Genomic DNA, 27,247 nt, shown 5'->3' with positions numbered 1-27,247 from the left:
GATAAGCAGGAAGGACGCACCAAAGAGGTTGGCTAAGGCACAAAGTGGATGGATGCGTAGCGAGGGCCAACGCGGCCGATAGATCATTTGGAGTCGTGTGAGCCGGGCACCAGCTGTTCCGCTGTCACCACCACTGGTGTCCCCACCTGTTAGTGCTGCCATCGTCCCTTCGCCTCGTGTCCCGTTCCAGTTGAGCAGTTGAGCTTGTTCTGTCTGTATTAGCCAGTCGCTTTCCCCGCAAGGGATAATAACCAAAGCCATTAGTTTTCTCTTAAAGAGCAGGTATCTGTACTGCTATTAATTTTAACAGAGCAGGCTGTCTACAGTATTCAGTACAGTAGATTGAAATCAAATAATTCCTCATTTTTTTGTCCATCCAAGCCAGACTAATACTTTGTATGCCTCCAAGTGGAAGGAATTGTAAAGAAAGAGGAAGCTTTTTTTTTTTTTTTTTTTTTTTTTTACCAGCAATTCTCAGCTTATCCTGGAAATGGTGCTCTCATATAGCTGTGAAGGACAATTGATCCACCTCCTGCAGACTCAGGTTTATGTCATTACTACAGCTAGTTAGAAATACTGTATGAAATAAATACTCAACAGAAAATTTTCACTTTATTTAAAACTGAGAAACATCAGAAATTATCCAGAAATTTAAATTAAAAAATACAAACAAAAAAAAAGCCTGACAGTGTTGAAAAGTCACATTTGGGGTTTTTCAGAAGTTTCACGTTTTCATTTTGAAAGTTGGTAGTTTATTTTAGCGTAACATTGCAAAATTAAATATATACATATAAAGAAATATTGAAAATTAGAAACACATTTTCAGAATTGTTAAGAAAGTTTTCCATTGTTTTAAGGTGGTTTGATCATTTTGAAATTTTCAGGTTTCATTCCAAAGTAGAATAAAGCAAAAATTAAAAAGTACTATATTTTTCTTAAAGTTGGGTTTCTGGTTCTCCTTGCAGTTTTAGGCAACAAAACTTTATTATAAAATGTATCAATAGGAACTGTGAAGAAGGAAGTCCAGAAATAACTGCATTACCGGTTGCATTTCAATAAGTACTTTGAATGTTTAGACTGATGTCCTGGGCTTCTGTTTTAATGGAATGGACGTCTAATTAAAATTAATGCTATTGTTAGATATCTAAGTCTATGTGTGCAGTATCAAAAGATATCTTTTGCCATCTGATTACTGTTTAGTGGCCTTAGACTGTGTGTTGTTGGCTGCAGTCCAGTTCAACCTATTGGGCAGGTACCACAAAAAGCAAAATACCATCAACATCCTCTTAGTAGCTACATACAGTTAGTAGCTAGGAGAGTGATTTTGAATACGGAAAGCTGTCATCATTCCTGGACTTGAAATACCTGTGCTTGTTCTCATGGCTAGGTGAATTCTTCACACCACTCTCTGAGGCAAAACGTTCTGATTTAGCATTTCGTTTTATCAAAAATGTCCTCTTCTCAGATTGTCTTTTTCAGACAACATCCTACAAACCTCTGAGGAATACATGTTGTGTAGACACAGGACTGAAAAACAAAATTACCAACAGCTGAACTGATGAAGTCTTGCTTTCCATAGCATTTTACTGTCTGTATGGGGCTTCCTAGAGCAATAACCTCAGGTCCTCCCTTATGGTCTCTGATGTTCATATTTTTTCTCATTTTCCCACATCTATCCTTCTCCTCTCTGCTGCTCCCTCGTCTGCGGTAGCTCACTTGTTACGCCAGGCTGGGCGGTGAAATGCAGGGAGATGTGAGACTGGTTTTGGCACCTGCTCTGCCAACTGGCCAGCTGGTACCTGCGTGGTGGTCGGCCAGCTGGTACCGATGTTGGTTCGCTGGCCAGCCAGCTACTGCCTTCACATAACAAATTTCCCTCTATAGGACTCTAATTCAGGTCACCGTTCTCCTACCCAGACAATTTTTCATCAAACTCCAGCTATTTAGCATCCTCAAGACCTTTTTTGTCTGTCAGATGGTTTTAAAATTGGCCAACAGATTAAAAAGTATTTGAAAAAAGGGACAGAGTTATTGTCGTGAGCCTCATTGCCTCAGAAAACCAGTGTAGAAACAAAAGCCTTTATGGTCAAGGCTGTGCTCCTGTTCTGTTTTACTCTGTTAGCTGCAACTGCTAGTAATATTGGGATGGTATAACTATAGCACGTTATTATCCATGAATAAACCCTCTGGTATGATTTCTACAGTGACATGTGGCTTGTTTTCCCATATGATTTTCCAAGAATGGGTTTCGCATGTGGCTGTAATTTGTCCTTGTTATTGATTATTTAATCTCAGCTACTTTGTAGGCTGAAAGCCGACAGATAGGCACTTCCACGATTTCTGTATTGGTTTGGATGAGTTGTGTCGCTCATTCTTATGAATATTGATGGAGGTTAGGAGATTGATTGCTTTTTTCCCAGTGTCTGCTTTTTCCCAATAGCCACTGCTAGCACCCTAGGAATGGTGACACGCTTTTGGGTACTCAGGATCAGGTTTCACCATTTAGGCATAAACTAATATTAATAATGACTGTGCTGTGGTGTCTTTCTATCAGCCACACACTCAGACTTTTCAGTCACATACTTTGCAGGAGCCAAATTAAAAAAAAAAAAAGAAAATAAAAAAAAAATCCAAGTCATATTTGCCCTTTCTATACCCCTAATCAATTCTTTATGTAGCATGTAGTTAGTACGTCCTTTCACATGACCCTTATGTATTTTTCATTTGTCATTTACATTATCCTTGTGCTAAGCTGTGCTCTCGCAAATACCTTTGTAAGACACATGGTGGGCTACGGGCATGATGGTATTCATTAATCTGTTATCAGCCATATTCTCTGGCATACCTCCCTTCAGCTGCACAGCTACAATTATTATACTCCTTACCTTTTAATCCTTGATGGTACTGTTTTGGTAGCTATATTAGGCTACAAGTCAAACTTTCAAAAGGTTAAAGGCTGATGAGACTAATACCTCCTGTAATTTATTCATGCAAATTTGGTAAAACAAAGATCTCAGGGAGAACTTCTTGATCATACTCAGTTTTTACCTACTTCATAGGTCTCCGAAAGTCCTTGCAATTCAGTGCACCTTCTTTAATATGGGTTACAACAGTTTGAATTAGATAACAGGCTTCATAATGTTCTTAGGCTTATTTGTCATAACTTTTTTCTCTAGCTCTTGAGAGGCAGCATATCTCCATTTGCTCTTTATGTCAGTCACTTCCATTTAGATTAAGTTGTATCACTACTGTTTGTGAATGCTATTTGTGGGGAAAAAAAAAAAAATTGTTTAGCACTTTGAAACCTGCCAAAAATTGATGTAGACTCTAGAGAGACTCTCAGAATAAAAAAACATTAATATTAGCTCATGCAATTAGACTAAAGGGACACCTAAAACTGAAGAAATGTGTTCCATTGGAACAGATTTTATCACACCTAACCCATGCGATGCAAATTATATTATTGATAGATATTTATATAATGTTTTCAGTCTGTGGCCTTAAATCTCTCTTCAAGTACCTGCATAGCTTGCTTCTTTACAGTATGTAAACACTTGGAAGAAAACACAGGACCCCCTCCAAAAGAGGAAAAGTTATCATCATCATTTTGCAGCCAAGCTACTGTCTCATATACAGAGCAGATGACTTGTCAAATGCTGTAGGAAGGGCCAGCAGCACCTAGAAATTAAATCTTGCTGCCCTGAATCGTGATTTACTGACTTATTTTCTTGTTTGCCCTCTCTTCTACAATGCTCTATGATGACAAGCAAGACTTACTGTCCAGTTTTAGAAGAATAATCTGAAACACAGAAAAGTGAAGTTGCTTCTGAAGGTGCCTCAGCATAGGTATTCTGTGTTGTACCAGCTTTAAGAGGTACACAGCATTAAGATATAACCCCAAGGGAAGTGTGACTGCTCAGAAAGCAAAACAAACCCGAGCTCTTCAGAAGAAAACAGTCACCCTAATTCTAATCAAACTTAATAGATATTAGATAACCAACTCCTTTCAGCTTCTCAAAGAAGCTCAACAGCACACCCAAAGAAATAAAAACGCTTATTGAGGGGGCGGGGAGAAAAGAAAAAAGAGAACCCTGAGTATTCATACCAGCTGATGTCAAGTATAGAAATTGGGTGATAATATAAGGAAGCTGGTTTTCCTTCAATTTCCCATACAGTCAATAGAGAGATCCCCTTCAGGGGGGGGTTGGGGTTTCAAGGATGTATTTTACAAAGGCTCATCTTTCTTCATATGTAGGCAGTCAGGAAGAAACTATGTCTGAATTTACCCCCCAAAAATACAGGAGCCTAAAAGGTAGGTTTGTTTAAATAGTCCTTTTACTTTCAAGTTTTAGAGCCAGTCAACACTGCAGCAATAGGTGTGTTTTTAGGAGGGCTGGGGAAGCAAGTTCTGCCTCTCGTTACCATAAAAGTAGGTTCTGATTTGCCCTTTGTTACAGACTGGTTAAGATTATAAACCCTGGAGATGGCTTTTTTTAATTCAAGTTCTGTATAATTTAAGGAGGGCTAAAAACACAGAGAGAGGGTCGTGGACCTTGTCTAACTCACATAACACTCTGAGAATTTGTAAGAGAGTTGATGCAACATTTTGAAGGTGCAGAACGTCATGCAAGTGTTAAGTAGTAGCAGAATAACCAAGAAGGTTGTAACTTCAAAATTTAATCTTGTGTGAACGTTTAGTAAATATTTATTTTGCGAAGGCAAAATTGAGGCAAGGTCTTATTTAAATAGATGATCCACAAGAGTCTTGCTAAGGTTGTGCTGTAGTACCAGAGATGAGGTATCAGCTGTTGCCAAGGGAAAGCGCAGCGTGATTGGTGATATTGCCCCATTCTATTGCATCGAAATGCTTCTTGGCAAAATATTGGCATTTTTTAAAGGGAGCCACCCATAAGTCAATCTCAATGTTTTTGAACCTGAGGCCATCTGTGGCACCAGCCCTTGCTCATTAGAAACTCATCACCTTTTCCTTGTTGCCTAATAGGTTGTTTTCACCTGCAGCGACTCCGGTGCTTTTGATATGGAAACCTGGAAGCTGGCTTTCTGACAGCGGTCTATCAAATGCTAATATAGATTTATTTCTGTGCCAGCGCTACATGCTTATTTCTTGTATTCATTTGATATGGGTGCGCCACACTGTGTGTACATCAGTACTTTACCGGGTTTCTCTAGCAGTTTGTACAAAGTTATTAGACAGGTGTCTTGTGTAATACCGCCTTATAAAGCAGAGGTAGTAATACTCCACTTGATAAAGTCCTCTACTCTTTCAGCTTCCACTGAATTTATAGCCGCTCCTTAAAGCAACAGAAGTAGGCATACTCTGAATTTCACCAGCTTGCACTAAAAGAACTGTAAGCCCCTGGCACGCTGTTCAATACTGCATCTACTTTTTGTCTGCTCCCATTTGGTAGAATAACTGGTGTATTTCCTTTAGGAAAGGATTTTTGGAAAAAAATGTCTAAAAATCCAATCTAAAAAATTAGAGACGGTGAACTGTTATTTAAATTGCACTTAATCGTGATTTTGCCTTGAACTTATTTGAATGTACGTGTCTTTGTATCCCTCAAAATGCATTTCTTCTAGATGTTTATCACTGTGACATTGAGGTTTTTATGGTGCTCTGAAGTGCTTCAGAGGAAATGGAGAGTGTTTTAATACTGCTGATTTACTCTTTCAGGTCTGCAGTAATTTCCTTACTGCCTAATTATAAGGCTCGGTTTAATTTACTCTACACATAATGTTTACTGATGCACATATGGTGCCATATTTCAGGAAACTATACCCATATCAGGTAGTTTTGTGTAAGGTTACAGTGTGTAACATTTTCATCAAATGAAGGAAACTTTGATCTGCAACATAATACTCGTTATGGATTATTTTTGTCTGGCTAAATCTAAAGAGTATAGCAGCTATAGCTGCTTTTGCTTTTTGAAAAAGGGACTTGATTTTTTTTTTTTTTTAAACTGAATGAAGTTGTGAGTACAGAGGGTTGGCCTTTCAAAGTGGCTTGTGAGGAATTATGAGGCAAAACTTAGTGACAGCTATATTGCATTAGAGTAGATTACTGCACATTCTTTGTCTATTATTCCTGAAATAATGAGTTGTCTTAAAAGCTCACATATTTCAACAAATCTTTGTCCTCACTCCAGGAACTTTAGAAGATGCCTAGCTCTGTAATCACTGCAGAGAAACAAGTAGATAGTTTTAAAAACTCCTTTAATGAGAGATACTGTAAATGTAGGAGAAGTGCAACAGACATGTATAACGTTGCTACTCACCCCCCCCACACACACCCCCAAACAAAAACCAACCAAACAAAAAAAGTCAAAATCTATTCCAAGAAATTTCTATTGATGATAGTTTTACTTAAAGAAGCTTTCATTGCTCTGTAGTGTCAGCTAGAGAAAGGCCTGGAGTCACACCAGCTAAAGTAACTTATAAAAGCTTGATTTCACAAAGACATCTTCAAATTTTGATGTTCTTTATCAATTATGCAGCACCATGAGGTATGGAGCACTATAAATGTAGAGGAAAACATAGTCCTTTTCCAAAGACTTTTACAATTCTGTCCTCCTAATGGATTTATGAGCAATGGCAAAGTACGTAGAACTTAACTTTCAAAGGGGGTTTCAACATTGCATTTGTTTCTTAATTGATGTTAATTTTGTTCAGTAACAGTATTTCTAAAGTATTCTAAAATGTCTTTAATGTCAATTGTTACTTGTTATTAAGCAACCAGAAATATAAAAAGGTTTGTTTTCAGTTTTTGCTTTGTAGAAATTACTGCAAAGGAGAAGGAAACAAAACAAAACAAACCCAAACCAATAATTAAACCAACAAAAAAAAAAAAAAAAAAAAAACAAAAAAAAAAACAAAAAAAAAACAAAAAAACAAAGCAAACCCAAGGAAAAAAAAACAAAAATCCAGGCTGTGATCTCACTGCAGTAAGGGCTTTTTTGAAAGGCATGGATGATAATTGATAATATCAGATATCAATCATCTCTGTCCATGCGGCAGGATCAGTTTGTGACTTTGAGTGACTCTTGGAAAGGATGATGAGAAATCCATTTTTGCAGAACACAATCAATTTTTAATCTTGTTTCAGCCATTGTCCAGAACTCCAATAGATAGGTCTACCCAAGACAGCTGTCATCGGCTTTCATTGGAGCTAAATCTCTGGGTCTTAGAGAAGCTGATGATAATATTTAGTACACCAGCCTGTTCATGAAGCTGGGGGAGGTGGGAATGCAAGGGTGACATGTAGCACTTACTCTATTAACCCTTTAAAGCTCATCGGATCTACCTGCTTTTAAGTGAAGTTACTATGCATGCTTATCATAGTGAGGATAACTTCATGAAAGGTTTTCATAGACAACTTCCTTCCCATTTGTGTCCAAATAGCTATTTAACTTCCCCAAAACAGTTTTGTCCCCAATTATGTTTTTATTTACTCCACTTAGAAAAAACCATAAAGCTCCAAAGCCGCTGTAATTGATTTAAAGACCATTTCAACAGAACCTGAGACGATACATGAAGATACACAAGGTGGTGTGGTTCTCGGTTTAATCCATGATTTTTATGCTTCCTCATTACCCTCCTCTTTGGCACACCTCTTTTGCATCAGACCCTCTAGGCTTGTAGTCTCGGTGACGTTTTTGACACTTTATAGTCCTCCTGGGTTTTCACAAGGATATTTTTCAAAATCCTATCCCTTTTCTTCTCTGCTGGGGTAACCCCCTACAATCTTTCCCTTCTTTGTTCCTACGTGTAATGTCCCGTTCTGCAATTTCATCATTCCATGTTCTGCTTGTTATAACTTTATCCTCCCAGGTCATACAGAATGCAAAAAGTTAATCACTGTCTTTCACTTCTAGATTATTTTGACTTCACTAATGCTTTTGACTAACTGTTCAGTCCCTACCTGTATTTCTGTCCTCTGGGTTTTTTTCCAGCATTTTTTGATGGTAATCTCTGTACTGTCCTCTACCTTTTAATGCCCTGTATTGTTAGAAATAATAAATATTTGTACTATCCCAGCACTGCAATCAGCATTGGGATTTTATTGGTCTATCCAGACATGAAACAAGACAGAATTCTCGCCCTGATTATAATCATGTGTTTGGGGGGTATGTGGATGTCTGTCCCCTAAGCTTATAAATTTTTCTCTACTTTTATGTAACTGCACTAATGTTGTTAGCAAGCCCAAGGCTTCCTCTTACCAAAAAATATTTTTTGGAAAAGGCATTATAGAATTTCTAAGTCACAAAAATTGATAACATATACACACACGTGCCCTGCCCCCCACCCCAAGAAAAAGTTAAATCAATGAGGATTAAGACCTAACTACGTGGTAACTAGGTTCTTCTGTGCTTCTGGCCATATACCATTTTGAGGAATCCTTTGTAGTGACATATGACTAGGAGGAAGCTTTGTGTGTGTGTGTCTTATGCTTTTTCAAATTTCTGGTCAAAAATTGTCACTTTAAGTTGCTTTCCATTAGTAAATTCATGTCCAGTCTTTTCCTGAGTAGGGAAGTTTCTCATTAGAGAGAAGAAAGCTCACACAGAGAGAAATATATGAAGAAGTATGATCAGTCTTTGTAACAGTATTTTTCCCAGACTTTTTATCTTGGGCTCAGATCTTAAATATTTTTATGTAGTATATTCCAGAAATCTGTAGTTGAGGCATCCAAGTGTGATACATTCTTTAAATGTTAATCTTTTTGCTGTTTAATCGATCAAGACATAATTGATGGCATTAGCGTCCACATCCCGCAATCTACCATTTTTGGGTCACATCTTCATGGGTTGTTAGTGTGCAGAATCGACTGAGACTTTCTCTTTAGCACTATACTGCAGTAGCTTCTAACAGTTACTGTCTTATTCTCCAGAACTCAATTTCACAACATATTGGAGGAGACACACTTTAACTGCGGTGGAGACGGCTTTATTTTCATCTCTATCAATTAAATTAATACCTCTTTGGGAGTGCTCTGCAGCTGCAAACTGGAGTCGGGTTCAGCTCGTAATGCACGTTAAATAGAAAATGGTGAAAAAGGTGCTCCTTGGTAAACTTTTGTTACAGATAGCTTTATACTGCCAGTCTTTATAAAGTTTAACAATCTGTTAGAGTCATTAATCTCCTGCTGTGACTTTACCTTCCAGTGTCAGGATTAGACATTTAATTCTCTACTAGACTGTAAGCAGCACTGAGACATTTTGCTTCTAAAATTGTTATATAGCTATGGAAAACATCATTTCAGTGGGCAGTTTAACCTCTTTGAGCTCAACTCTAGCTGTGAACTGACAATGATAAAACAGCCCTAAATACTGCTTAGAACAGTAGAACATGATGCTATCAAAAACAGCAACTGACTGTGCCCCATAAACTGACTAAATTGACTGAACTGGAAAAAGGTAAAATCTGCTTTGTGGTACATCATTCATACTTTTAACAATATTTGCAGGTCTTGGTGTTTTCCTTTTATACCTTTTCACTGGTCTGGCAAATTTATTATATGTTAATTAATGACAAAAAGAATTAAGCAAGATGTTTATTTAATGTGCTTTCTCCTCTAAAAAATGTTGTTTCGTGTAGTGGAAAATACCCACACTTTGAACTCACCTCTAACTTAAAAATTCAGCGGGGGAAAAAACCCCCACAAATTAAAGCATTGTCTTATGAGTAATAATTTGTGTCATAATATTTACATCAGAATGCAGGTTAGATGCGTTGCAAAGACATTTGCTAACGGGCGTACAAGCGCAAGATCTCGTGCTGGTTTTAGAATAAAACTTGACGTGGTTTTGCCGCACATCTTATGACCATTTAAATTCAAGTCACAGACTTCTCCAATTAACTGATGTTAGTTGTATGAAACAGTAAAATCTCTGGATGCATAAGCCATCACTTTGGCTGAACCTTGCAGTACGCAGAGGAACATACAAGATTAGTTTTCCAGTAGTTATTTACCTTGATGAATGGCCCTAATTGGATCAAATAGACTGGTAATGCTGAGCTAATACTTTTAAATGTCTTGTCTTATGCAATTAATATTACCTTGTCATGTATCCATTTCAGCTATTGGATGAATGTCTTATGTTCATACTCCTGTCACATTTAACAAATGATTTTGTCAAGTCATTCTTTATAGCCTGTGGTGATGGATAGCAAAATTTGTGGTCTCCTGTGTATATAAAAACCATTAACTATACCTTTCAACTTCAATGCAAGGGCGTCCTAAAACTCAGATAACCAATTTCTGAAGGAATTATAATGCATGTTTACAAGAGGGGTCAGAAATAAGCTACTGACATCTATGATTAACACAGCATAGGAAAACAGAATTTGTTAATTTTATATTTATCAAACCTGTGACAGTCAGAATTCAGATTCTTTTCCAGCTGCTGCAACTAGGAACCTCAGACAGCAACATACAGTTTTATCATTAGAAACAAGATATCCATTTTATTCATTCATTTTGATTCAGATACAACTGTACTATATATTTACAAATGGTAAATATGGTAATTACATGGTAAACCCCAAAGTGCTGGTTAGCTCATGCTCTTACTGTCCATTTTATTGATTTCTGGTATGTGGTTGTAGACTGATGATATTTAATGTTGATGAAACGGAGCTGGGTACTTAAACGTCCTGAGACTTTTCTTACAGTTCCGTGGGGCATATTGTTATAATCAGATCTATAATATCACATTAACCTTGATTAAAAATTGAAATGCTTTTTCATTGAACACAACCCTTTGAAACAGATACCTCCTTATGGAACAATATAAACAGAAAAATGTCAGTGTTCATTTAATCCTTAAAGTGAGTTTTTTCAGTGCAGTGGGCAGTAGGTTTTATTGCCATGTTTTGAACTTGAGCAAGCGGATTATTATTTTTTTTTAAGGCTTTTCCCTGAGAATGAGGTGGAAACCACATGGGATTTTTTTGAACTGTTGTGTGTTCCTTTGGAAACGCTACCATTTGGCCTATTTCGGTACAGTGGGCTTCAAAAATTTGAACTGTAGGTACCGAAATGAGGCATCTGACTTGGGAGCAGAGTTTCTCAGCAAGTGGTGGGAGACGGACATCTGCAGAGGTTGATTAAGCAAACATGAGATGAACCCTCTCTGGCAGTATCTCTCCTTTAATTCTGGCTATAGATGAAACCCTTCATTTAGTAGGGAAGGATTGATATACATAATGATTGGAAATCTATCAGCTGTGTAATGCAGAAAGATAGCCTCTATTATAGTGGTGCGCTATTCGCTGAAACTTAACATCTTGGTGTATTTTATTTTTTTTTTGCAATACTTTGATATATTTAGAGTAATCTTAGTATCGTCTTTGTATTGGTACGATACCTACGAAAACTATTAATGGATCAGGATCTCATTGTATTAGATGCTGTGGAAGCAGACCCAAAGGATGATCTGAAAGAGCTTTCAATATGAGAATAAAATAAGAGTCAGCAAGTGGATATCAGTAGATTGATGAGAGGAAAAAAAAAAAAAAAAAAAAAAAACCCAAAAAAACAACACAAAGAGCACAAGGTGAAAATGTGATAGGTAGTAGCAATGTACACCAGCTTCCTAACTGTTGGCAGGTCTCTTTGACATATTTTTCTCAAAAATACTTGCCAGGTAGAATCTGAGTAGAATTATTTTTTAAGGGGAATTAAGAATTGCTGTTCTTAATACACTGGCTGGTTTAGTTGTAACAGAAATAAAAGAATACCTCATGCGAGCACATATATGCTATTTTTCTTTGCTTGTTTTTACTGCACTGCTCATGGATTGAATGGAAATATTCAAAGTTAGCTTCCTCCTCATTCAAATAGAGCTGACAATTGCTGCTGTTAAACAGCAAATGCATCTTGGATCATGTATTTACAGTGCCTAACGATATTCCAGTTTTCAGTATGATTGGGTGTTTTGATGACACCTTGTCTAGCTAGAGCTTTCTTGTCTGGACTGCAAAACAGAGAAAATTACCTTTCCTGATGTTTCATCTAAATAAAAATGCTTGATTTAAGGAGACTAATGACTAGCCAGACCTCCAGGCTGAATAGCTCTCAGCATGTTGTGTTTGAATCCACAGTTTTTTCATTTTTAACAACCAAAAAGCTGGAGAAAACACACTAAAAATGTTTCTGATCCATACTCCTATATAGTAATGAAGTTTCCAGGAAGAATTACTTAAGATTTCAGTCATCTTTCTGGCTGTCTTTCAAATTTTAGTGAAGTTTTGGTGTTAATTAGTGGTTATTAGCAAGGTAGAGAAGTTAGTGACATCATTCTTACAGTAATATTGTTTCAAACAGAAGTTTCTATGAAATAACAGGTGTTTAAATTTCAGTAACTTGTAGGGTGGGGTTTTTTCCCTTTAGAATAAATCGTATGTTCTCTAATCCACCTGGAAAATGCTTAGAAAGGTTTTCTGTTTATACCTGTTAGAGGTATTTGAAACAGAATACAAAGCCCAAGGCATGTGCTAAATGAAATACTCATTATTGCGTAGAATACTATTCAGGGCAGGAATTAGAGAAAGCTTAGAAATATTCAGGCTAATATTTTTAATGGTTGCTTGAAGTTAAGCTCCTTAATCCATATTTGGCTTTTAAGTGAGCTGAACTGTTTTTTCAAGTAGTGTGCAGCTTTCAATTCTCATCAATTTGCAATGTATTATGTGGGTAATCGCCATTGTCCTATATAGATCTGTTCAGTCCAGTAGGATTAGATGCACGTCAGCACGAATCTCGGGAGGGTTTTGCAGAGCCTAGGCCCTTAAGTGATATTTGTATGCTTGCCCAAAGGAAAGAAAGCAAGAAAAAACCCCGAACTCCATACAGTGCTGTGAGACGCGACACATCAGTGCTTAAATATAAGTAGCCAATGAATACAATGGGAATGTATCCTGATAATTCTCCTTTTATTTACTGGTCTGCTTTCTTTTGTCACAGCTACGGAAGGCAGTAATGGATCATATATCGGATTCATTCCTGGAGACCAATGTCCCATTACTGGTTCTCATTGAGGCCGCAAAAAGCGGTAATGAGAAAGAAGTGAAGGAGTATGCTCAGGTCTTCCGTGAACACGCCAACAAGTTAGTCGAGGTAAGTGACCTTATTGACACAGCTAGATTTCCATCTTGCTTCTCAAGGAGAGGCAAGAAAAATTATACGCTGGCTGAAATATTAGAGGTAGCATTTCTGCAATACAGGTTTCCGAAGTTTTGGTCAACTTTATCGCTGTGACTGCACAGCAAATGTCTGAATGGACTAGCAGAGGGGAGCATGTGCTGTATTTTAATAGCTCATTAAAGCAATTGAGCATGTTAAAAATGGTATTTCCAGTGTTTTGTCAAAAGTCATGAGCAACAAGTAGATTTCAGTTCAGCTTTACCAACAGCGTGATAGATCTTAATTTCTATTCAGTAAAAAGCCAAATAGGTGCTTCACTATACTGTACCTGGTACCGGCCAAAGGCTGCTCTAGACGTTGGAGCTGGTCAGCCTGAACTAAAATAAGGAAAAGGACGTACAGAGAAGGCAAAGACTTAAGACTACGTTTATTCTTGAAAGGTCTGTATTACATTAGAACAAGAGGAAATGGCCTCAAGTTGAGGCAAGGGAGATTTAGGTTAGGTATTAGGACAAAAAAAGTTTACTGAGAGCGTTGTCAAACATTGGAATGGGCTGCCCAGGGGAGTGGTTGAGTCACCATCCCTGGAGATATTCAAAAAGCGAGTGGACAGGGTACTTCAGGACATGGTTTAGGGGGCATGGTTAATGGTTGGACTTGATGATCTTGAAGGTCTTTTCCAACCTAAATGATTCTATGGCTCTATAGAGAGAGAGATGCAGTATCTTTTCTTTCTGAAGAGACGTACTGTGTAAAGTTGTCAAATGAGAATTTCAAGTTTTCAGGGATGATGTTAAAATAACTCGATTCTACCATGAGGAGTATAAAACAATGATTGAAACCTGGATGCTCAATGGGTGGACTTCTAATAAAATAATTACAATGTTCATCTCAGTCTACCCTTTAACAGACCAAGAACTATAAAAAATGCTTGTGTTTCTTGAAGACAAATATAACTTGGCAACTTGCTTGATATTATTAGGTGGCATTATTGACTTCTCTGTACTAGCATTATTTCGAAGAATATGTAGCCCCTTTGCAACATCCTTTCTGTCTAGCCATGCCATGGGTTCTTTAGCAGAGGAAAATGCTATTGGGAAACTACTGATTTGACAAGTATTGAACTGCACCTTTGAATGACTTCCGTTCTTAATCATTCTAATCCTCTGGTACCTGAGCTGAAGCAAGCAGTAAGGGTTTCTTGGTTGCTGTTGACTAAAGCTAGACAGTTCCCTGACAAAGTATGTGTGGGGGAGTGTTTTTAGTGCGAATAAGGTGCTGGAGTTCTGGAGCATCTGGCTCTTCCCATGTATAAAACGGGGAGTCACGGCACCTCATTTGGGGTCTGGGAGTCAGCTGTTTGCTGTAGTACTTGACTTGTAGACACCTAAAGGTAGGTCCCAGGGTTTAAAAGCTCTGGGTGGATTCTGTACAGTGCTGACTACCGTAAGGTTTATTACCGTTATCCGCAGCAGGAGCACAGGACTGTCAGCAGCTTTCAATCCTGACCCCCAAAACTTAAAATGAAAAGATTTGTTACTGCCGCCTCGCGACTGGAGTTGTGGCAATGCAAAAGGAAATAGCCAGTAGCTATATAACGGGACGAAAAACCAAACAAACAGAAAACACCTCGCAATAGTCATAGTTAGACTGTAGTGGCAGTCAGAGTTGTAGCCTTATACATAATATGCAATGAACATGTGTGGTTAGTGTTATAGCAGTCCCTTCCTCCACAGATTTAAAGGGTTTCGATTACAGGTCTAATAGCATTATTTAGAAGTTTAAAATAACTAAGTAGATCTTTTTAAAAAGATAACAAGAGGTAGTGACATAAAAGGAGGAAAAATACTTTTTTAAAGGCTGTAGTTAAAAACACGCGAACAATCACCCCCACACACACTCCCCCCCCCAAAAAAACAACAAACCCAAACCACCTTCAACTGGAAGAAACCCAACAGAGAGTGGTTATAGTTATTAGCTTTGGTTTTACAAGACTAACGTTACAGTAGACTTGTACTTTAGACCAAACTAGAGTTTGGTTAGTGATTTTGAAGACTATGTGGTCATCTTTAGGTACCGCATCAATAAAACAATGATGGTAGTTACAAGAGATGCTCTGGCCCTAATACCTAATACTTTTATTGCATTTAGGTTGCTCCAGACTGCTAGAAGCTGATCCTTAATTGATTCTTGCATGTCTCTGACATCTGGTATTAGCCTGTGGGTCCATCCTTGCAAGGCTGCATTCTTTTAGATGGATCTTAGCCTTTTATTTGTAAGGAATCTTTCTATTTTGAGTAATAAAGTATCTTGACGAAATGAATTTCTAGCGCAAGTGGACTTTTGAAACCCAAGTTTCAGGTTCATCAGACTGCACAAGAAAATAAATATTTGGAATAGTTTTATGTCCCTTGTACACTAGATTTTACACTTAAAATAGTTTCATCATTTTTACTTAATGATGCACAATGGTATCTTAGCAGATGGCCTTCTATGGTTTTGTGGGTCAAGTATTTTGCAAATAGTAAAATGTGGTTTAAAGATGAGACATAATCAAGTGACTATGAAATGTAAGATCCTTTCCCAGGCACAGGGCCAGAATTGCTTGCTAATATATGCAAACACAGTTCCACTGAAGTATGTGGAGTTGCACTTGCTTATGCTAGAGGAATTTGGCACTACAAATCCAATACTGTGAAAACTCTAAAGTATTAATCATTAATTTTAAAATCAGAATCTGAATTTCTTGGATGTCTTACCAAGCTCAATAGAAAGTCTATTAGAAGGTCAGGAAAAATAACCCATGTTTTAATACTTCTTTATGTAAAAGCTACATTTTACCATTCTGAGGAAAAAAAAAATGCATTTCTTGGTATTTGATGAATACAAATGGCAAAATTTTCTTTGCATAGCGAATACATTTTCAGAAACATATCCTGTAAGAATGAGGCTTATGGAAGTTAACTTTCTTTTATAGTCTATATTGCAGAATACTTAAAACTTCTCTTAAGAGGTGTTTTCATTATTTGTGTATTTTCCCTTCCCCACCTCTTATCATAACATTTTGTCTTTTGCTTTTCACTTGACTTGCTATGATATGCCTTGTTTGAGAATAAAACCCACAAAAATGAATTCTCATTTTTCTAGACATTCACTGACAACCAGTTTTGTCTATGGATTATGTTGGAAACACAGAGTAAGGTGTCATCCCGTGAAACTTGAGGTCCTTTATCTGTGATACCTATGTTTAGAAGCCGCCTTGTCTCAGACTCCTTCCAGAGTCCAAGAAGGCAGAGCATCTCAGGAATGAAACCTAGCTTAACTATGATGTAAATCATCCAAAATGACTCAAATTGCCATACAGATATTTGGGGAAAAAAATAAATAAAAACAGAAAAGAAAAAAATCAGAATTTAGATGGTACCATTCCAGGCTTGGATGGCTAAGTCCTTTTCTTCAAATCATATTTCAGCAGTCATCTCTCAACTTTTCTGCTTTCTGAAAGTGAAGTTAGAGATGTGATAGTGCCTTTCCAGGTCATGATCTTTACCTCATGAATCCCTTTAATGTTTTTGAAAAATTTATCTCTAATGATTGAGAGTCAGTAAATGCCTGAGTTATATTGCCAGCTTCAAATGTGACCTTGGGAAGTCATTTAGCTTCTGTATCCAGGCACCTTCATTTGTAGCATAAGGTTAATGACAGATAATTCTAATACCTTCCACACAAAGGCACTTGACTGATAAATCAGCTCAGACTTATTCAATGCATCTATCAAAGCACTGTATGGCAGCTAATTAATTAATTTTTATTATTCTGTTTAGTAAAGCTTCCTTCATTTTAACTGTTAGTCCTCTGGAGTATTTCTTGCAAAATTAAATTATTAAATCCAACTAGTTTTCCTGGGAGATGAAATTCAGCATCCAGTAAACTCTTAAGAGCCGCAATAGCAAGCTGCTTAGTTGCTTTCAATAGGAAACATCAACATGTTTGAAGTTTAATTAAGAACTGTGAAAATTCAGATTATAGGGCCTTCTAGTTAAATTAGTGGATTGGATCAGGCTTTCCCTCCTCGCAAGGATGGGGAAAGTCCAAGAGGATTCTACTAATGATTTCAGTTTTGGGGGATTTGATATTTTTATGGAAGGACTTCATTTGGTGATCAGTGAACATTTACAAGAGTTAAATCCAGTTGCATTATTCTTCCTTGAAACTTATTTTCCACAGAATTGGAACAAAGGGGATTTTTGTTCTTTAGCATGAACTGATGCAGCACCACATTTGAAACAGCTAAAAATAATCTTTTGAAAAGACAGGGCCTTACCAATTTTGCATGAATTAATTTTTATGAAGAATTTTGTGGAGCCTACGTGTATCTATCACTTTCATCTCATACAAATGTAAAGATTATTATAGCAGCCTTCCAGTATCTAAAGGGGACCTACAAGAAAGCTGGAGAGGGACATTCTACAAGAGCATGTGTCACGTCCCGGTTTCTCAGGACGATGACTCAGGTTTGCTGATCCCCAGGTCAAGATTAAGGTGAAACGACACCAGGGATCCTTTAGCCCACAAAAGTCAACTTTTATTCACTGACCACAAGAATTAGCATGCTCACCACCAAAACTGGTACGCTTACGACAAAACTTGGCATGAAACTACGTCAGTAAACTGTGTAAGGTGCTAACTATACATCGCCAAACACGTGCTACAGACCTTGCTTATTTGGGGATCGGTTCAGGGAAGACGATAAGGCGAGCCCTCCTGTTGAGTCCCGAGGTTCAGAGCAGACCCCCTTGCTTTCTAGACTCCTTCTCAGAGAAGGGCCCAGACTTGGTCAATTGTTTTATGTCTAAAGGGATGAGGTGTAGGGATTCTGGGGGGGGGGGGGAAGAGAGAGAGAGAAGAAAAAGATCTCACCGGCCCTGGGTCCAGCATTGATTAAGTCAGCTGAGGGGTCCAATTCCAGTGGACTTGCACACGCGGGGCTTCAGTTTGTGTCCTTTTGTCATCTCCTTGCCCCTCCTTCAGGCGGGCACTCAAACTCATTCGGCTACATAGGCGTCATGTGTGGTTTGTGCTTTCAGAACCTTCAGGAAATGGATCGGTGGGCTTGGGGGTCATTTGGGGAGTAACTTCGCCTTCCCTGCAGACATGACCGTTGTTTGATCTTTGGCCACGCACGGTGAGCTGCCCGGCTCAGCACATCAGAACACAGAGCTGAACACCCTCCCCATCCTGTTGCTGATGTCCTCTGCTGATCGGCTTGTTTTCACCTGGGGTTCCTTGCTACACAGGGTTCATTTGCAGGGTTTGTCCTTATGTAGATCTTGCCCCACCACAGTGTTTGACACATTAACCCTTTCAGTCTCTTGCTCATGTAGTGATAGGACAAGGAGTAATGGCTTTAAACTGCAAGAGGATAGATTTAGATTAGGTATTAGGAAGAAGTTCTTCCCTGTGAGGGTGGTGGGACACTGGACCAGGTTGCCCAGAGAGGCTGTGGCTGCCCCATCCCTGGCAGTGTTCAAGGCCAGGTTGGATGGGGCTTGGAGCAACCTGGGCTAGCGGAAGGTGTCCCTGCCCGTGGCAGGGGGGTGGAACTAGGTGATCTTTAAGGTCCCTTCCAACCCCAACCATTCTACAATTCTATGGTTCTATAATTTCTGGAGACACCCAAGATAATCAGTTACTGTCTAAGAACACTTGGCTAATGGAAGAACTGTGTTAGGCGATGGTTTATGGTGATTAAAATTTGATATAGTGCAAGCAAATCAATAGTATATCAATAGTATCACAAGGGCGGATAGTAATTTGTAGCAGATGAAACCCAACAGCAGCATTTCTGTTTTATAGTCTCTTTGCCAATTAGGTTTGCAGGAGTCTTTATTAACTTCCTCCTGACCATGTAATTGCCACTTTGAAGAGAATACTGGCGTTATTTTGGGGACTTTAGGGTGTTGTTTATTTTTTTTATTTTACATTGCCAAGGGGAAAAAAGCCAAACAAGTTAGCGTTTGAAGTACTTTAAGACACTATGCAGGCTACCCTTCATTTTCCAAGAACTGTATTATTTGTAGCTCCCTAATTCAGACTGATTGTATGTTTTCCCATCATAAATGTGGAAACAGGCTTGCACACTGAAGACAGGAGGGAAAAAAAACACTGCTAGTGTGCACAGCACGCAGAACAAGCAACTGGTCCTGCTCAGTGACCCCTGCTCCCAACCCAGTATTTTTTCATTCCAGAAATACCTCTCAAAATCACACAGAGCATTTGGTTCATAAGAAATGCAAAGCTAGACTTTCTCCTAGGGAATTAAGATCTTCTGTGTAAATCTGCAATGCGCTTGAGATCGATGGAGCTCTGACAGTTTACAGTGTGGCACTCTAGCTCACTTTCAGGAGGTACTAGTGATCTTCATAAGGAATATAGAACAACTTTTTCCTTCTGCTTTTGTAAATATTGTATAAGTTCATGAACTGAGTTGGATTTTCATTTAAGACAGACAAAACCCAGAGTAACAAGCCTAAGAGGAAAAAATTTGGTTCATTTATTTCTGCAACTTTAGTTCAAGGAACAAAGAGTGTTCCTACCGATATATATTTCACAAATGCTGTCCATACTTGAAACGTTCTGTTCTTTTTTATCTAAGTGCACATCACTGCATTATCTGAGTATACAACTAGCTGTTTGCTTCTGGTAATGAAGAAAAAGTGTCAATATTCTTTCATAGCTTCTGTATCCAACTTCCATCATGAAAAATGTATACGTCCCTGGGTTTCCTCTTACAGACTGATCAGCTTTTATTCTTGTATTTTTCTTTTAGTTGACATTAAGCTAGATAAGAAATAATATTTAGAAGATAGCAATCCTTGGTTCTAATCAAGGAGTGTTAGGAAGGTCATAGATTAGTTTAATTCAAACCCTTCAAGTTGAGAGATTTTATTTGAAATTAAAGCTGTGGGCTACCTCTGTGTCCTAGTGTTTCATCTGCTCATTTTAGTTTTAATTTCCATCTCAGGCCTTTCTTCCCTGCGTGGGCAACAGATGTTCTTAATTCCTAGTAAACATCGTGAGTATATTGACGATAGCTAAAACCATAAGTCCAATTATCTGCAACGAGAGCATGAAAAGCTTGAACTCTTTGCATTTATTTTTTCCGAGTCCCTGCTGCAGCCACGACGAGTTAGTACATCTCTTCACCTTGGAGGGGTGTGTGTCTTTGAGGCAAAGTGAACTCAAAGTCTTTTAGGATAAAACTTTCTGGTAATGCTGTCATTAGCGAACTCTTTACACTGGCTTTTTTACTTACATTAGCCACTGGATATTGGTAGTCCTCTGGGATCTATGCCAGTTCCATCTTCTGGTTTCTAGATTAACACTGAAATGAAATCGAATTGCCTTATAGAAAAGCTGAGGCACAGAAATAACGGCTGCTTTGTGACTTTTTGAGCCTTTTGTGCACCCGTCCCTGAAGAAGATAGGTTATTAAAGGAGTTAAATAATCAATGCCTATATTTTCAAGATTGTTTTTGTCCAAAAGCCATCTCTGCCTTCAGGCAATATGGGTCCATCTCTGAGGCTTTACAAAATCCGCTGTAGGAGGGAGCAGTTGCAGAACCTGCCCGTGATCTGCAGGCTGCATCGTTAACATGGAAACATGGGTGAAATTAAACAATTTGGCAATGGAGAACTTGGCTACAGCAGATGCTGAAGGCTCTGGATGCTGATCCCTCACCATCTGCCCTTAGCAGATTTCTGGTGAAACCCAGGACTCCAGGATGGCTGATAGGGGAGGAGTTTCCTTATCTCACAGCTTCTTTGGCAATTAGTTCTGTCTCCAAAATTCCTTCCCACTAATAAACACCCAGATAAACAAGCACACCAGAATCTGTGAGACTATTAGCATTTTCTATTAGTTTGTCCCTTTCCTTTATTCTTAGACTGCTAAGCTTCTGCATCTCACAGCAACACCAAAAGGGTTGAAGGATAATTTTATTTGTTCACACATATTTCTGTAATGTACATAATGAGCAAATGCTACATAAAGTTAGCAACCTGTGGGTAATGATAGTTCTTTTTTTTTTTTTTTTGACTTCCCAGAAGGAGAGTATAAGATTTAAAAATTAAAAAAAAAAAAAAAAGTGGTAAATTGCTGCAGAATCTCCATGTCAACTTGAATGCATCTCTAGCTTTGGAACTGTAGACATAAACCCAGTGCTGTGCTCGGTCTCTTACCTGATTTCCTATAGGTCATCATTCATTACCAAATGACTGTATTATGTGTTTTTACACACTGGAAAAAAAAAAAAATGCTGGAGGATTTTCTACAAATGAAAATGTACTTTAGCCACTTCTTCACTTTTGTTGCTGTAATTCTTTAGCATATCTTTTCTTTGTATATTCCATTAATTATTTTCATGAGAAATACCTGATTTTCTCCTTGCAGAAAAACTTATTCCTAGTAATTTCCCAATATTTTTGAGTTAGCTGATTTATTTTTTTAAAGATAATTAGCTTTTAACCATGCCATTTACAGCCTCAGTAACAGAGATTAAATCCAATTACTCCCTTTTTAATCACTGAGTATTTTTAAGAATATTTTTCTAGTGAATAACACCTGCTTAGCGAGGGATTTGCTTCTCCAGTCTGATCACGCTACTGTGCTATGTGATTCATGTGGTACATTTTCCCAAAATAAAATGACTCCTACAAACTCTACTATCCATTTATGTCTACTATCTCATACAAACCCATCACATCGCAGTCGATGTGATTTAAAACTTGTTAATAATACAATCAAGAGCTCTTGGTACCATTTTAATTAATTGGTTACATAAATTATGGATTTAGCTCCTCCTAACCAGTTGTTTAACTTGTAACCTTAGTACACTCAGATGCCATACAACATCTAGGCTGGAAATCATCCCCTAAGTCTTCCATGGGAAGGACTGCTTTGAAGGGAGTGAATATGTGAACCTGTTAGTGGAAGGGACCCTCTGGAACCTAAATATCCTTTTACATTGAACATAAACGCATCTGCTAGATGTGATTTTTATTTACAGACGTGGCATCTCTTCTATCAGGGAAGAGATGAAAGTAAGTGGAAGCTCCTGAGTCAGATACAAGTCTTCCTTAATTATTCTCTCATCAATGAGAGAAGGAAAACTAGTTTTTATCAGAGGCATTGCTCTCAAATTGTCAGGATGAATCCATGGCATCTCTGTGATGACATGGTGTAAAATTCCCAGCTGTGTGACTGTTCAGCCCACTATGGTTAGCAGCTAGAAATCAATACTGGCAGGTTTGGCTTACCTACCTTCAGTTTCTCTTAGGTTTGGTGTTTTTTTAATCTTTCTTTTCACTAAGCAGCAAGTATGAAAGCCTCTTCACTTAGCACATGAAATTTATTACCAGCGTTTTGCACTGACCAGTGTATTAGTTTTTTGGCAACACGGAAGAAAGTGATTTCTTACCCCCCAGAATGGATTGCAATTGGAAGTGGGAAGTTCATCAAGTGGTATTAACCTTTGAGAGAGATTAATAAAGAAGATGGTAACTGCCTGCCCTTCTGACAGTCATATGATGTCCCTGGCTTTATTCATGTGTCAGCAGGGCATCACGTAGGAGACTACCTTTTCCTCTCCCATTGACTGTTCTTTCTAGCAACCAGAAGAAGGAGTTGTTAGAGCAGGTAGGGCAGTCGGTAATAAGCTACACTTTTGGAGCTAAAAGGGCCAAAGTTTAATTTAACCAAACCTATCTCTTTGGGCTGACATGGTTAGGATATACCAGGTAGAATGCAAGTAGTGTCACAGCTGACTTTTACTAGCTTCCTTGTCTTTCAACCTGTTTCAGATGTATTGAGGGCACTGGATATATTTTCAAGATGAACCCAGAGTAAGGCTCTTTTATTAGTGCTGACTTCAAGACTTGTGGTTTTAATACTCCGAATGGCTTTTATCCATTGTCTTCATTTCACTTGACTCTCCTCAATGTGTTGTGTAATGCAAACATCTTTGCTACTTCCAGTTGCCAGCTGTGGGGATCTGAAGGGAATATCTACTTCTGAAGACAGGCAGAATGAGATACTTGGCATGTTAGTTCTTCAAAGGTGGTATTTTCTAGACACCCCCACCTAGCTACCCTCATTCTTTATTTTTACTGTCATATCCTGTTTTATAAAGTGTTTTATTTGTGTCTCTAGTAACAAGCCCTAACCATAACTGATGCTTTTCCCAGTGTTTCTTTAAAAAGGGTACTTCAACCTATACTCTAGAAGCTGTATGTTTGGATTAATTTTTTGCTACTCAAGACAGGTTAACATTTTACTATGATGTAAAATGTTTAGCCTCTTGGCCTTTGTTCAGTGATGTATTAGCATGGTTATATTTCAATCAGTGAATATTAAAAACTGTGCTTTTACATATGCATCTTAGGTTTCACTGTAAGAAAGAAGAGTTTAATCAAATAACCTGTCTTAGAGCATGAAATTTAAGAGAAATAAGGGAATAGAAGAAAGGATGAAATACAAGAAGCTATGCTGGTATTCCAAACTCACCACAAAGTAGGCAATAAAACAAACAGCTTTTATTACTATAGAGAAAGGGAATTTGTCATCCACCATTGAGCCGTTTCCAGCATGCAGGACAGAGATAGAGGGGCTAGAACTATTTAAGAAGCCAAAAAAGTTCAGTACAAGCAGCAAGTACTTCTGAGGAAACTGAAAAGAGCATTTAAAAGAAAATAGTGAGTCAGAAATAAAGGAGAGCATTCAGACATGCTCAAAAAATCAGCAGATGTCCAAGGAAAAGCCACGTCAAAGATTTCAGGACAGAATGGCATGTTTAATGGTGGAGTTTTCAACTGACGTAAAAGAAGAAATTGTAACCAAGAAATCTCATGATTTTGAATAAGTCATAGAGGCTTTGATTTTTAAAAAGATTGCAGTTGAGATTTAGGTGGCAAAATGACAAATATAGATCCTTGAGTAATAAAGTTTATTAATCCAGAAGAAAGTATACAAATGCAAAAAGCATCATCTCCAAATACTAGTCTTGTAGATACACTAGAGTTGTACAGGGGTGTCTGTGTGGCTTTAGCTTATCTGAGGCGTGGGTTATAGTGTGTCTTATCCTGGTTTTTTTCCTTGTATCCCATTAGGTAGATTCTAACAAGCATAGTGGTTATGATGATGCACCCATCACAGGTATATCCTACTGCTTCTACTACAGTGTCAAGACTGTAGGTGTTTCTTTGGTAGTGCATGAATGTAGAAATCATCCTTATTGCCTAAATAATCCTTATTCCCTAAATGTTCCTGGTCAGGGATGCTGTCCATATTAGCTTTTCCAAGTTCCCTGGCAGAGGGGTACACTGGGAACTTTGCAGCAAACTCTGTTTAGTGGCACCCACATCTGTGTCCCTTAGTATATTTACAATACCCTGGTTTATTTATTATTTAGGAAGACCAAAACTCCTCCATCCCAAGTTTTGATTAGAAACCTTTCACTGATACTGAATCCGTAATCACTTATGCCAAGTAACTTGCCGACAGTGAATTCCCCTCACTGCTAAGGTTTATTACTCTATCTGTAATCTAAAGATGGGTATTTCATATTTTTTAGCCCTTATAGTGTGTTCCATATCTTATCTGCACCTTTGTGAAGAAGGACCTTTCTTATAAAAAAATCTTTTCTCCACATGGGTACTTGCAAATTTTGATCCAACAACTCCCAAACTTTAGGCTGTTAAATGAGGTCCTTTGGTCTCTTCCCATAAGCTTTTTTTCATTTTTGCCCAAGAAGTTTAATTACCTGTGTGGCTCTTTATACCACCTGCTTTTCCAGTAATTTCACTAGTATGTCTATGTACAAACATAAAATGTCCTACTTTTTCTCAGCATTTACTAGATGGAAGTAATACCTGTAGGCATAGTGTTTTGTGGCTTTACTTGAATGCAAAAATCTTGTCACATCAATGTTTTGTGTCTTTTTCCTGTAATTCCAGGTGTTTTCAGTAACGAAATGCACCTTTTGCCATTTTGGATAAGTTCAATAACTGTTGTGTTTTCACACCTGTAGTCTAAGCCTTGGATGGCCTGTGTGGCTTTTGAAATACTTTTCTGTCAAAATAGATCCTCAAGATAACCAACAGAGTCAGATAAAACATGTTTTTGTTTCCCCCAGGATAGTTGTTGTTTGGACAAAATTTACATCTCTTGCTAGAAGCTTTTGCCACAGCATTGCACGAGGGAAATGGTAAGAGAAATCAGGGTGATGTTATGAATGGACGCAGAGCAGGCCGTGAGAAATGAGTCTGGGAGGGCTATTGGGGGAAGGGATGGTTTTGGGTGAATTTTCAGTCAAGTTATTTAGACGTGCTTGTAATGCTCCTGCTGAATGCCAAGTATATATGGGAGTAGATTATTTTTCTTTACTTATGATTTTTTTTTTTCTTTTTACTTATTGACAACCCATGGATTCCACAAGAAAATTCAACATTTCATGTAGATATGGATCCAGAAAGTAAATATTCTCAGTCATAACTTTCCTAGGTAAAACTTGAGCTCAGTTATGAAGGAGAAGAGACATTGAAAAACTCATACTGCTTCAGCCCTGGTATACCTCATTACATAAATACAATAGTAAGCTCATTCAGAAAATACCTAGATATTGCGAAGTAAAATACTAAAATCCTAATAACAAGTTTCTTCAGTGTTTGAAAACATATTTTATACCTTAATTTGGAGATAAATTTCCAAAGAAAAAGCCTCACTAGTCTGTTAGAATAACATTATAACAAATGTGTGGATCACGTTTCAGTAGAAAATCCTTTATTAGATATTGATGATAATAAAGGAAGACTGACTTCATGGCTTAGCATGAAAAGTCATTAGTTTTATTGCTTTATTTCCAAGCTTGGATTTTGGAAAATCAAATAAAATAATTAAGTGGATTTTCTTCAAAGTTCCAGAAAGTTTTTTCCTATGGCCTCAGAGCAAGGATGAGGAACTTCAGCCTGAGGACAACTTCTTAAGAAACTTATAAGTAGCCGAGAAAAGGATTTTAGCGTGAAAGTGTAATCTCATCAGTAAGTTTAGTTTCACAGTACACAGGTTATAAAACTAGTGTTTTGATGATCCTGAAGTGTTTCCAAGACTTCAAAAGTTCAGGAAAAGAAGTTCTGTAAGGCTTAATCTCTTTGCAATATGTTATGCTTGAAAAGCGTAAGATAGAGAAGGGAGGAAAAGTCAAGATTTTATCAACACCCATACTTCTTGCAGTCAAAAGGATTGTAGGATAGAGGTCCTGCTTCTAAAAGCTGAGTGACTTGCAGGCTAGTGATATCACCCTAATGTCTGCGTCATTCTGCCTAGGTGAGAAAGTCAAGTCATTGCTTTATAATAAGAACCTTTTATCATAAAGCCAAAAATGGTGGTGTTCCGTGTCTCCTTGTAGTGCCTAATTCCATAGTTGTACCCTTCGAGGTACCATTTAAATGACTCAAGTTTTTCTTTTACTTATAATGAAAGTAAGTACAATTCTTTCCCGTAGATATGCAGACTGTGTAGCAGATCAGCTGTTACCTTTCCAACACACAATGCATACTGTCCTATGGTTTAAAGGGATTTGTAAATTTTACCATGCCCAAGGAAACAGTTAAGAGCCATAAGATCTTAAACCACTGTTTGTGACGTGACTGAGAAGTCCCATGGATATGTTTTTGTTGCAAAAATTGCCATTGCCGTAATGTCAGAAGGGAGACGAAGGTGCCCAGCAATGGATGTTAACAAAAGAACAAGGAAATTAACATACAGGAGTTTTTAGATAGGTGAGGGGAAAATGAGAAAGAAGCAGTAATGATACTTTATTTCACTCGGAGCGTAACTTCTTCAGCGGGTAATTGTCCTTGCTGGGATGCCAATACAGCTGAGTTTATGGAGGAGAGGGGAAGAGCTGAGGCTTTGTTTTATCCCTCTCAGATAATAATAACATCAAAGGACATCGCTTTTAACCAAAGAATGCTTAGTAATTTTGTTGGTTTAAGTTAAAAAAAGTAGAAGTATACACAAGAAAT

General features: G+C 37.9%; 1 protein-coding gene across 5 annotated transcripts in view; it reads left to right on the top strand.

Moving 5' to 3' along the window:
• The window catches only part of CTNNA2 (catenin alpha 2), a 512,225-nt gene that overhangs the window by 389,103 nt on the left and 95,875 nt on the right, over positions 1-27,247 (top strand). For all 5 annotated transcript variants that reach the window (XM_049792668.1, XM_049792672.1, XM_049792671.1 and 2 more), the window contains one exon: positions 12,986-13,138. In XM_049792668.1, coding sequence (XP_049648625.1) covers positions 12,986-13,138 — 153 coding nt within the window. The remainder of the gene's footprint in view (positions 1-12,985; positions 13,139-27,247) is intronic.

This window comes from Accipiter gentilis, chromosome 3 (genome assembly GCF_929443795.1).
Source record: "Accipiter gentilis chromosome 3, bAccGen1.1, whole genome shotgun sequence".
Classification (NCBI taxonomy): Eukaryota; Metazoa; Chordata; class Aves; order Accipitriformes; family Accipitridae; genus Astur; species Astur gentilis.
Note: the sequence above shows the minus strand (reverse complement) of the source record. Positions and strands in the feature narration are given on the sequence as shown.